The sequence below is a fragment of the Thrips palmi genome, unplaced genomic scaffold (assembly GCF_012932325.1).
Source record: "Thrips palmi isolate BJ-2018 unplaced genomic scaffold, TpBJ-2018v1 HiC_scaffold_7, whole genome shotgun sequence".
Lineage (NCBI taxonomy): Eukaryota > Metazoa > Arthropoda > Insecta > Thysanoptera > Thripidae > Thrips > Thrips palmi.
Window position 1 is genome coordinate 1,904,538 of NW_023144634.1, and position 12,799 is coordinate 1,917,336.

At 45.7% G+C, this 12,799-nt stretch overlaps 1 protein-coding gene across 1 annotated transcript; it reads right to left on the reverse strand.

Moving 5' to 3' along the window:
* Positions 1–7,524: 7,524 nt before the first annotated feature.
* Positions 7,525–12,207, reverse strand: LOC117652350. Its single transcript, XM_034397194.1, has 10 exons — positions 12,008–12,207; positions 11,728–11,892; positions 11,490–11,642; positions 11,162–11,407; positions 10,900–11,076; positions 10,665–10,820; positions 10,510–10,584; positions 10,283–10,429; positions 7,984–10,203; positions 7,525–7,900 (listed from the first exon to the last, which is right to left on the reverse strand). Exons 1-10 carry the CDS (start codon positions 12,021–12,023, stop codon positions 7,539–7,541), a joined length of 3,717 nt encoding a protein of 1,238 aa, XP_034253085.1. The 5' UTR covers positions 12,024–12,207; the 3' UTR covers positions 7,525–7,538.
* Positions 12,208–12,799: the final 592 nt, after the last annotated feature.

The window sequence follows — 12,799 nt, forward strand, 5'->3', positions numbered from 1 at the left end:
GGTCTGTCACCAAAACGGTGACCTGCGTCACCAGGTGGTGTTCCGCCAGAGAGGTTAGGATGACCACAACAACTGTTTTTGAGCTGTTTGTGCATATTTGTGCGTGCCCGCCGGCAACGTTACGCTTTGATGAGTCACGCGAATGATTACTGACAGCCCCTGACTTGTTTTGTGTCCTATTTCATATTAATACGACGATTAAAAGTCGCTGGCGGGAGGGTGACTGCAGTGCCGTTCTGGTGAGGTGGCCGCTCCGGAACGGTCCGAGCGCCACCGAAACTAGACCGAGCGTCGCCGAAACGAACAGAGGGCCGCCAGAACAGTTTGAGGGTGTTGCTGTTCTTGTAATATTCTCGTTTTGGCGCCCAGACGTCACCGAATCGGCGAATCTTTTTTTACTGTGCAACGCACGGGGTACGGAGTGCCTTTGTTTGTGGCGGTAGCGGCTTGCGTCAGGGGCGAGACACTGTAAATCCAAAGGCAATACTTGTAGTACCTTTGTTGGCGATACAATTGAGTATCGCCAATAAACGGCCTTACGGAAAAGTATTGCCTTCAAAACGGCGGTACACAAAAGTATCGCCGAAATTTGGCGATACTTTGGAGTATTGCCACGATTTGGCAATAAACGTCAAACGAATCAAGGCGAAAAGACCTTGGTTTAATGCCGTGGTTTTGGCAATATCCAAAAGTATTGCCAAATTTTGGCGATACTTTTTTGTATTGCCGTTCTGAAGGCAATACTTTACCGTAAGACCGTTTATTGACGATACTCAATTGTATCGCCAAAAAATGTTCTAAAGTATCGCCGTTGCATTTGCAGTGGATAGACCACCAGTCGGACACGCATGTGTTGCGGTACGGCTTGGCCTACCTGGCAGGCGCTAAAAGGGCACGCTAGGGAACACCAGCCGGCGCACAAGGCCAGCGTCACTGGAACTCACCGCCCAATGCCTCAGAATGAAAAGCCCAGCAAAATCGCACAAATTTTAGGCCGAAAAAAAATTGCCTGACTTTGAAGTGGAATATCTCCGGAACGGTTCGTCGGAAAAATCTGGGGTTGTGATTTTTGGATTCAGCGGACCTTTTTGCGTAAGATAAGACCAGTTTCAATTAGATCGGGTACTTTTAACTGCAAAATCCCAAGATTTGGGACTTTTTATGTAATTTTTTGAGAAAAAATGAGTTTTCCCCATGAAAAAATTATTTAAGGTCAAATCTGACGGCACGATCGTGTTCCCCGTTCAGTTTTGAAGCTAGAACCTGAATCTGAAACCAATCGGACAAAAAGTCCCTGAGATATAAGAAATACCCAAAATTAGTGTTAAAATACCCAAAAAAACTAAAAATCCCCATATCTCCCAGATAAAATTTTTTTTGAGGTCTGAAATTTTGGCCATGAACTCCCACCATAGGGGACTACTAACCACCAAAAAATCAGCGAAATCCAAGGGGGTCGTTGTAAGGTCCTGCTTTTCTTAAATAAACGTGCTCAATAGTGGATCATTTTGAAGCACAAAAAGCACCATCTCACCGCGCAAACCGCGTCTTTCTAGGACGATCCGTTTCGTCACAAAGGGGCAGGGACATCAAATTGTAACATTTCTGTAGAATGACCCATGTCCGTACTACTCCTCCTGAACGGCTGGGTGGATTCGGCTGAGATTTTGCAGGGTCATTAGGTATGTTCTTGGCACGCCACACACCAAAATTCAGCTTTCTTTCTCAATCCATTCGGTCATATTAACCAGAAACACTTCAAAAACGGCAAAAAAAGACTACTTTTCAGGTTCTTTCCACCTTTTGTCAAGTTTCATGTCGTTTCATATTTTTTTGAGGCTGCTGATGACGTAAATAGAACCCATTCGGACCTCCGACCGAATGTTTAGTCCCATTAGTGTAGATTTTGATGACCCATTTCTTCGGTCGGCCTAGGAAGGCAGCCTGCCGAAGGGAGGTTAGCGCCGCTTTAAATTTCGTAGCGCTATATTAACCTCCTTTCTCCATTTTGAAGAAGCCTCCAGGAAGATTCGTGGGAACTGAACCAATCTAACACTGACAAAAAAAGAGGCCGCTACGTAAGTTTTCAAGTTACTTACTACTTGGTATCTGTGCTATCAATCCACAACCTTTGATTGTTGTCCTCCCATGGGTATATTTAAGCTCCCGTCAGGAGGCCAAACTTTTTAAAAGCTCGGAAAAAGGGATCATGACAGAGAAGAGATAAATCGGATGCATGATGACACGAGCGTGTCTGAATCAGAGGACTCCGAGAATGAAAGAGCAACCGAGGGCAACAGCGGACCAAAATGCTTCAAGCGAACCCCTGCAGGAGCCTGAAAGACCAATCTTGGAGGCACCTGTACGAAGGTAATATATATTACTGGTTATCATTGGTCAGTGATAATTTGACAAATGATTTATCATTGCTGGCAACGGAAAACGTGTGTCAAAGCGTTCTAAGCACGGCGCGCCGGAGCGGAAGCTGCAGAGCTGTGCCGTAGCGAAGCACGCGCCGGGCGAGCGGTGGAGCGCGCGTCGTTTGAACGGGCGGCCGGGCCGGGCGGCGGCGGCAGCGATTTGTCTCGCGCTAGCCGTGCCGCTTGTTCCCGACCGCTTGTGGTTTTGAATGATGGGACGCAGACCAGTCATCCTCGCAGACAACCTGGACGGGCCCACGCACCTGGAATACCTGCAGAACACATGCGAGGACCGGCTGGATGGGGTTGGGTTGGGGTGGGGGAGAGCAGACGTCAACAGTCGGATGGCGTCCGAAAGTGCCACCCCTCCCGTTACTCTTCTGGGGTTGGAAAGTTTTGTCAGAATGTACAAGTCCGGGACCCAGCAGGCAGTTTAGTGGGCCAGAGCACTTGTCAGAGATGTAGCTCTCTGATGGTCAGGGGGTTACTTGGGTGTGAGGGGTGTAGAATAAGGGTAGAGTCCGGTTCTCCCTGCACTCCCGACACTTGAGCAGGTCTTGGTCGCTGGAAGGCCCCACACCGACTGCCGAGTCTCGGCACGGCTCGCCAGTCGGTTCCCTACCTTCCCGAGCATCTGCCTGCGCTTGCACTTTTCGGCTGGGCGGTCCCTGCGTGAATGGAAGGAGAGATTAACTTCAGCACCGTGCATCACTTTGCCTGCCATGCTCTCTAATAAGACAGCTAAAGCTCTCACCTACCCGCGGGATTTCCGCAGCCTGCTTGATGTGGCTACTGATAAAGGCTTACGTCTGGACGGAAATCCTGATCTGAACAATGTTAACATTCCCCAAGGAATTATTCTTTAAAGAGCTGCAATTTTGATGGCTGAGCGATAGCAAAGCCTGTTTCTTAGGTATCGTTGAAAAAATTTTTCTGTCTGTCTGCGTGTCCACACTACTCCTTTTGAACAGCTCGGCCGATTCGGCTGAGATTTTGAAAGGTTATTAGGATCCTTAGCTCGCCACACACCAAAATTCAGCTTACAATCTAAATCCCTGCGGATAAAACCACCAAAAAACGCTTCGAAAACGGCACAAAAAGGCATGGTTCACATGAACGGGAGGAGGGTTCCAGCTATGATTGGCTGAGCGATAGCGAAGCCTGTTACTCGGGTGGGTTTGAAAAGTTTTTCATCTCTGAATGTGTGAGTATCTGTGTGTCCGTACTACTCCTTCTGAACGGCTGGGCGGATTCGGCTGAGATTTTGCAGGGTCATTTGGTATATCCTTGGCTCGCCACACACCAAAATTCAGCTTTTTAACTCGATCCATTCGGCCGTATTGACCAAAAAACACATGAAAACAGCAGGAAAAAGACAAATTTTAAGGGACTTGCAACTTTTTATCGAGTTTCGTATCGTTTCCTATGTTTTTGAGGGTGCTGATGGTGAAAATAGAATCCGTTCTGACCTCCGACCCACAGCTAAGTCCCATTAGTGAAGATTTTGATCACCAAATGGGCATCACGCTCATGGGCGCACGAAGGGGCAAGCAGCCTGCCGAAGGCAGGCTAGCGCCGCACGCCAAGATAGGTGCATACACTGAGAATGAATAGGGTACTTTCGTAGAATCCTGAACCGGAAGCAAGCAGACCAGCAGACGCCAAATTGGCCGGAAATTAACCTCTCTTCGGATCCAAAACTAAAGCCGAGCTGTACAAATATTGCTCGCGAAACACATATGCACTGCAAACAAGTATCAAACTACTGTTTAAGTTGAAGTGTGGCCGATACCTTTGACGAACGTCTCTTTCCTATGTCGAGTTTGGATCTACTTCCGCCAACATGGCGTCTGTGTGCTTCCGGTTCAGGGATCTACGAAAGTACCCTATCGGTCCACCACCATCACCCCACAACGCCAGTCGTGGTTTGTCCGAACTGGCGCAGTATAGCGAAGCCTGTTACGACAAGACACGGTCTGGCGTACACTCACCTTGTTATTTTGCACAGAAAATGGGAAAGAAAGCTGAGTCTGCGTGTGCTCCGTAGTCAAGAGTTCTTAGTAATTCGTTTCCCTGTTATGGGTGGGTTTGTTCTCTACGATCCTCACGCTTCATCATCAAAGAGTTTATCGCTGAGCGATGGCGAAGCACTTAACCCCAGTGGGGTTGAATAACACTTTCTGTCTGTATGTGAGTACACTACTCTTCTGAACGGCTCTGCCAATGTCTGAGATTTTGAAGGGTTAGTGCGTGTGTCTTTGGCTCTCCACCCATCAAAAGTCAGCATTCTACCTTATTCCATGAGGTCATGGCCACCAAAGAGACACCGTCCTATCTAGGGCCTATCAATGAGTTTCCTTTGTTGGCTGAGCGATAGCGAAGCCTGTTACTCCAGTGGGGTTAAAAAACTTTTTCTGCCAGCGTGGGTGTGCGTGTGTGCACTACTCCTGAACGGCTCGGCCGATCTGGCTGAGATTTTGCAGGGTTCTTAGGTAGGTCTTTGGCTCGCCACACACCGAAATGCAGCTTTCCATCTTGATCCATGAGGTCATTTCAGCCAAAAAGCACTTAGTAACCGGAAAAAAAAAATACTACTATTTGTTGTCATGGTAGGTTTATCATCATTTCATGTTTTGGAGGTTGCTGGTAAAGAGAGTGGAATCCATTTCGACCTCTGACCCAGATAGGAGTCCTAATAGGACAAAAGTTTGCCAGGAAAATAGGGGTGTCGAACCGAAAATGTCGTGCAGTATGCCCAGGGAAGCCCAGCCCAGCCTCTCGTCGTCTCGTACTTCCAACATAACAGTCGGAATCGAATGATACTTTCACGTGAGATCAGGTCTCTTAATGTCGCAATGCGCGGCGAGAGTCTGCCGAAGGCAAACCAGCGCCCCACGCCAAGGTAGGTGTAAACGCCAGTCGTGGTTTGTCGAAACTGCCGCAGCATCGCGAAGCCTGTTTCAACACACGGTCGGGCGTACACCTACCTTGTTGTGTACGAGATCTAGTGGCGGCCGCACCAATGCTTCTTTAAGGTTTGAAGGCTGAATTTATCTGCTGGAAAGCAACGTCGGCGAAGAACAAGTACAAAACAAACCATTCGAAAGAGAACTCATACCTATCTAGAAGACGTTATGAATGAAATGTCTGAAAAGCGACCAACACTTGCCCCAAATCCCTTACATGGGAAATACTGGTTATGTGCCCCCAAACACTATCCGGACCTTTGACCATGTAACGCAAACAGTTTGCATGCCGCTGTTTGACAACTTCATGCTGCTCAACCAGGTGTTGTTCTGGCTGCAGGCAACAAAGGGTGCGCAGTCAATCTATATGCCCCTGAGCCTTGCACCCCCGCAGGCGTCTTCAGTCTTAGCTGACAACTACAAGAAGCCGACTAATTACGGCGGGAACCGCAAGCCACAACAGCCGGCCAAGCAGGAGAGGCAGAGCAGGCCCCGTACGCGGGGCAGCAGTGCGGGCACGTCAACAACAAAAGCCCGTAGCAGAGGCCCAAGTACTACGAAGCCCAAGCCCCGCCTCCGGTCCACCAGCCGTATCCCCATTTCAGGGGGTATACGGAACGTCGTAACATGCTCCGTATCAGACACAGATTTTTTGCCGTGAACAGTGAAGAGTTCTCAGTATTTTAGGACCAACGACTGCGCTTTTCGTTTCAGAGTCCCAAAGTATCTACTTGCTTATTTTAATTTTACCTGTCCCGACTATTCTATTCCTTCCTTCTCACGTCATAACCACCAAAGCCCAACGCTGCACCAGCCGCTGAGACTCCCCCGCCCCAGAAAGCGGAAACTCCAGCCCCTGAGACCAACAACCCTGACGTACCACCAGTTCAGGCACGCCGCCAGCCGATCCACCACCTTCTAAGAAGAACAGGGTACTTCGGAGAAGATTCAGACCGGAAGTCAGCGCGACAACGGGAGAAACAAAAGAGCGTCGCGCGGCTGCGCTAGGCGGTGGTGGTGAAAATAGGGTACTTCGGAGGAAATTCAGACCGGAAGTCAGAGACAGAACGAGAGAAACAAAAGAGCGTCGCGAGGCCGTGCTGAGCGGTGGTGGGGGCCGGGATGGGCAGAGTGGGGACAGCATGCGCTCGCCGCCTTCACCCCCACTCCGCCGCTTTCCACCCCTTCCACCGCCTGGCACAGCCGCGCGACGCTCTTTTGAGAAGCTCCAGACAAAAAAAACCACTTGGTCGGCGACATCATAGGACCGGGCATCTGTGGCGTTTTATCGGTTCCTTTTATGCATACGGACTGCCGAAAAGACATTTGGACGAAATCCGACCCCCCCTCTGGATTTGGCAGGGGTCAAAACACCCCAAAAATGGCCATTTTCGACGTTTTGGGACTAAATGGGTTCTGCCAAACCAAAGCCCAAAAAAGTACCCAAATGGGTCCTGGGCATAGAAAAAAGTGCGATCTTTCGATTGCCGGTCCGCAAAATGAGTTTGGACAAGCCGTTTAGGCGCTATGGGGCGCCAAAGTTGACGAATTTCACAAATTTCACTAATTTTTCGAATTTTTTTTTCTTTTTTCTTAAATGCAGTTTTGATGGGCCTGATGTGTCAGAAATGTGTTCTTATCCTCCTTTCGTCATTATTTACTTGAAACAACCCCGCTTCAGCTAACCTTTACTCCCATTTTCACGCTGTGCACGATTTTCAGCAACTCGAACGCCTGGCAGTTAGGCAGCCACCCCAGTCCAGCGCATGCGAGTCTTACGGGCCTGCCTATGCGGCAGGCGCTCCTGGCTCTCGGCAAGTGTAGCGGCGGGGCGCAGTGGGCCAGAAGACCGGCACAGGCGGCCAAAATTCTAGACGCGTTTTGAGCTCTGGAGTCGCTAAATGGGACTGGAACGTGTGACCCCACCAACGGATTGCCCTCCGAACGAGGGATTCATTGGTGGGGTCACACGCTCGGTTCGAGTTCTGTCTAGCGACTCAAGAGCTCAAAACGCGTCTAGAGTGTTGCCCGCCTGCGCCGGTCTTCTGGCCAACTGAACAGCGGTATGAGAAAATATGAAAGCAGCAAGGAGAGTTTTTGAAGGAGATGGAACAAGGAATCAAATTTAAAACGTCTGTTTTTATATTTTTGATTACTTAAGTACATGACGAGCCGTGAGCATCTGCTTTGATGCTGCACTTAACTCATACTGGTTGTTATCACATTCAATCAGGGAAACGCTGTCAAGAACATGAGGCAGAGGGACTATTATTGTTGACAGATCATCTGGCCAGGTAAAGGATGTTGCTGGCAGCTTGGGATGGAGTAGAGTTAACTCGACTTCCCCATCTTCCTCGCAAAAGTCTGTTACAAATCCAATGAACTTCTTTCTTGAAAATTTAACAAGAACAAATTTTCCAACATCAATATCCATGTTGGATGCGACCTCCTCCATGCAATGAATGATTGCTGGCTCCTCGTCGAAACTTGTGAATCTGCATTCAACTGTATTATCTGGGGAGAGAAAAATATTAATGTAAGAAAGTGTTTAAAAAAATTAAACATTGAAAACTATAATATATGAACGCAAACCTTACCATTCAAAGGAACATACTGATGAAAGGACCTTGTTCCTGGGACTGCTTGCAGTTCTTTTTGTAGCTTTGCTGCCTCTCTTACTTTATCTACATCTGCTTTGTATACCATGACAAAATGCATATCTAAATCAGATGACTTGCAGAATTGATATACATCCAAAGCATTGATAATCTGTTCGTTGATAGGTCGTTGCAAGCTGGCATTGGCCACCTTGCGTTTGACACTAGCTGAGGCAGCATCGCAGAGGCATTTTCCATGGCTTGTTGCATGAAAGTTGCGCTTGACTCTGATGCCATGTTTTTTGAAACACTGACAGTCTCTCATGAATGTTTTTTTGTTCTTGTACTGTGCTCCACAGCCATCAGTAAAGAACTCAATATCAGTTGTGGAAGGATGGTCCTGCTTCACAATTTCAATAATTTTCTCTTCAAATACTTGAACTAAATCAGCATCATGGTCCAGATCATCAGAAATAAATACAATTGTGCGATGCTTCACTTCTTGACCATCTTTATAAAATATTACAACAGGGTGAATAGTCACCTGCTTTTTCGACCAGTGGTATGATTGAATTTCTCCTTGAATCAAACAGGAGTAATTCATCCCAAAATCCATAGTCACTATAATAGTTGAATCATTCAGATTATCTTTTAACTGTTTTAGATATTCTGACTGGCTTCTGGCCACAAAGTCATGAGGAATTAATTTTAAAATTTGGTCAGTTGTTGAGCTAATTAGGTCAGCTCTGGTGCAGACAACAGAAATCATCTCTGCACGGTCTGTTGACTTCCACTGTTGGTATTGTACATCTTCTGCAAGAAGCCTCCGCTTTTCCATGCTGCCATCTTCCATCAGTTGTAGGTCTTCAGGGGAGAAATAACTCTTCATCATGAGGTCTTCAAGAATTTCAGATATTTCAGAAGGTTTAGGACAATTTTTGCAAATCCTTAACATGCATTCCCTATTCTTGTCATCACACACACAGAGTTTTATCAGCTCTCTGTAGTGGTCTTTAATATGGAGAGAGTGCAGCATAAGTTTGGTATCTTGATGCGTTTGGCACACACAAACTGAGTGGACCCCTTTAGCACCTGCTGTAACACACCACTTAGGGCGGAGAGAACAGAAAACTGACAAACCAATTTTGCCAGCACTATATTCAGCTTTAAATAAGGCATAAAGTTCATTCAAGTTGGACAGAAGCAGACGCTTTTGTTCATAAACACCGCCACCAAGACTAACAACATCTCTTCGTCCAGGAAGAACTTTGGAGTTCCGGTCATCAAGATAAAAATTCACAGCTGCACTTCTGGTCTCCTCAGAAACCAACGCGGATCGCTGAAATGAAGGAGTCGCCAAAAGACCCTTTTCTTCTCTCAAATCCATAGCAGCATTGAGAAGGGTTCTGCTCACATTGAAAAATTCTGCCCCTTCCCTTCGTGGCATTGATGGAGGCCAAAGTGATAGCAGTTGATACTTTTGAGATTTGCTGGCATTGGGAAGTCGCAGTTTTACTTCTACCATTAAATCCAAAAAATGTTGTGCACTTTGCTCGTTATCGGTTACTACATCTTCTTTAGCAAGAGCTAGTGATAGACATACTTTATTTTTTGCGACCTCTGCAGCATCTTCTATGTGTCTCTTTGCTGCGTTGATTCTTCCTTGTTTGGAATGTTTTAAGTCACCGACAGATGATGCAGAAACTACGCCAATGCTTTGAAGAGCTTTCTTCAATTCTATCATTTGAATCTGACGAATCGCAGGGGAGGCCACCTCTGTTAAGCCAACACTACTCCCTTGACTCATAACGGGTGTGGAGGTTTCTTGGCTCTGTTGATTGTTGTTGGGTAGTTCCATAATTTCAAGCCGGCATTTGCTGCAGTACTTTTCACCATACTTTAAGAAAATGTTTTTCTCTCTGGCTCTCAGAACACCACATATTCTTATGTCATTTAGATTTGTGACTGATTCAGAGCCCTTGCGATGATTCTTCAGAGGGTTGCAGCAGCGGTCAGTGATGACAGGTGGATCAACAACTGTATGAACACCAACAAACGTATGGAAGTGTTTCTCGCATACAGTTTTAGAAGAGGCATCCGTCCAGATTCCAGTATTCCATGCCAGTGCTCTTTCTTGATCTTTGGTTAAAGAGTCCACTCTCATAAGTTTTCCAGTGCAGATATTTCTTTTTTCTGAGCTATATGAGCACTTGACATGTTCTGAAAGAAATTAAAATGAATTGAAACATTCATTGTTTTAATAAATAAAATAAGATAACTTTGGTGAAAAGATACAAACCTCTACTTTTTCTACATGGAGCACACCAAAACTTGCCAACATACACAGTCAAAGCTGAAAACATGTTGCCATCAGCAACTGAAATTTTTCTAACACTCTTTGAGCGTTTTTCTTCAGGGTGGAGGGAAAATGGATTGCAGCACAAATCTAAAAGTTGAAGAAAATTAAATGTAAATTAAAAAATAATTTGACTAAAATAAACAACTTTAATATGTTAAAATACATACCCTCATCAGAGCTCACTGTGACATTTGCTTCATTGGAGGTAGGTGTAGGGACAACAATTGAACCAAAATCAATACCTGCAATAAAAATTAAAACTAAGAAATTTTTTGTGAAGATCAATTTTTACATAACATAGATAAGTTATCAAAAACCTTACTTGATACTAAATCTGATTGCAAAAGATTTTCTGATGTGGTTGTTGTTGATTCAGAAACAGTGTGTTCAACAGTTGCTTCTTCTGGAATTCCTTCCACACTTTCTATTAAGTTCCCAGAGGTGGCTGCGGCAGAAACAGGTTGAAAAGGGTGCGAGTCTAAAACAAGAAGAATTATTAATATTATTTGAGCTATCTTAAGTGGAAAAAACTCAAAGCTAAGCAAAATGAGGGCTACCTGGAACCTGCTGTGACAACATAGAATATGTTTTTGACTGGCAATAGGAACACCACCATTTCCCAATTTCTAGGCCTTCGGTTTTTGTTGAGTCTTCTTCGGTGATTACTCTGAGATTCTTGGTTACAATCGACTTTTCTCCCCGGTGAATTTTCAAGGGATTACAGCAACGTTTGACTATTTATGAAAATAAGGAAAGTAAAAATAAGAGGAAGAGAGAAGACAGGAGGCCTGCATGCAGTCCTAGAGAAGCAGTGTATACCTGGTATGTTTTCATTTTCTGCGGCTTGAGATGAAATTTCTGTTGGCTGTAGATTAGAAGTTGAGAACGGAACTAAAGATGCCGCAACTGATAGTAAATCTTGCTTGCGACAGTAATCACACCAGAAAGCTCCAATAATCAATCCAGTTACTCGAGAGGCATCTCTCTCCGTAATTTTTCTGATGTTCTTTGAAATTTGTTTAGCTCTATGCAGCTTGAATGGATCGCAACAGAAGTGACTCGGCTCTGTAGACAAGACAAGCAAGATAAAAGAAAAACATTTATAAATTAAAAATTTTTAATATTATTAAAAATTTTGGCATCGTACCTTCTGATGCGCTTTGATCACTGGGCTTTGATGAGGAGTGACATTCTTCCCCTGTCTCTGCGGATGTAGATGGTTGAGCTGAAGAGAACCTATGTTGTCGAGCACTGGTGGAAGCCTGCGCAGTGGCTGGGACTTGTTGGTCTTGCTTGTTCCCTAAAAGAAAAACAAACAGAGGTATATTAAAATGATGCATGATTTTGGTTTGGAACCATGGTTTCTTTCAAGCTTTCAATATAACCTTCATTCTTGTTGGCAGCTGCTTTCCGACAGTTGTCACACCAAAACTGACCCGAAACTAAGTTGATATCAGGGTATTTATCAATGTCACTTTCCCTTATAACTCTTAGGAAAGTTTTTGCGGGTGTCCTGTGCCTGTGAAAGGGATCACAGCACAGACTCGAATCTATAAATAAACACACACATGATACAATTTCTCATTCAATTTACACATCACCAGACATTGATGCCATTTAAATTGCAGAACATAACCTAACACAATATCCATAACCACAACATACCGTTGCTTTCATCCATTTGGAACAGCTCAGTGGTAAACAACACCGCTGTTTACATCGATGCCATACGTTAGGTTAGGTCACGCATGGGAGGTTGCCTAAGTTGGGTGGCCTGGCTTGCCGAAAGTGGAAACAAAAGACAAAACGCAGTTGTCGGTCTGAAGAGCGGTTTCTTCAAATTGGGATCGCTTTGATAATCCGAAAGCACGCTCCACGTTAAAAACAACAACAACAACAAAACAAACAAACAACAAAAGCCCATTCGGACAAAAAAATAATGGAGAGGGCTCGGTGTGTTGCCGTACGTTGTCGCTGTCACTGCCGAGAAACTTGCTCCACGGCGAACAGTGGGCCAGAGGACCGTCACACGTTCTAGTCCCATTTAGCGACTCCAGAGCTCAAAACGCGTCTAGAATTTTGGCCGCCTGTGCCGGTCTTCTGGCCCACTGCGCCCCGCCGCTACACTTGCCGAGAGCCAGGAGCGCCTGCCGCATAGGCAGGCCCGTAAGACTCGCATGCGCTGGACTGGGGTGGCTGCCTAACTGCCAGGCGTTCGAGTTGCTGAAAATCGTGCACAGCGTGAAAATGGGAGTAAAGGTTAGCTGAAGCGGGGTTGTTTCAAGTAAATAATGACGAAAGGAGGATAAGAACACATTTCTGACACATCAGGCCCATCAAAACTGCATTTAAGAAAAAAGAAAAAAAAATTCGAAAAATTAGTGAAATTTGTGAAATTCGTCAACTTTGGCGCCCCATAGCGCCTAAACGGCTTGTCCAAACTCATTTTGCGGACCG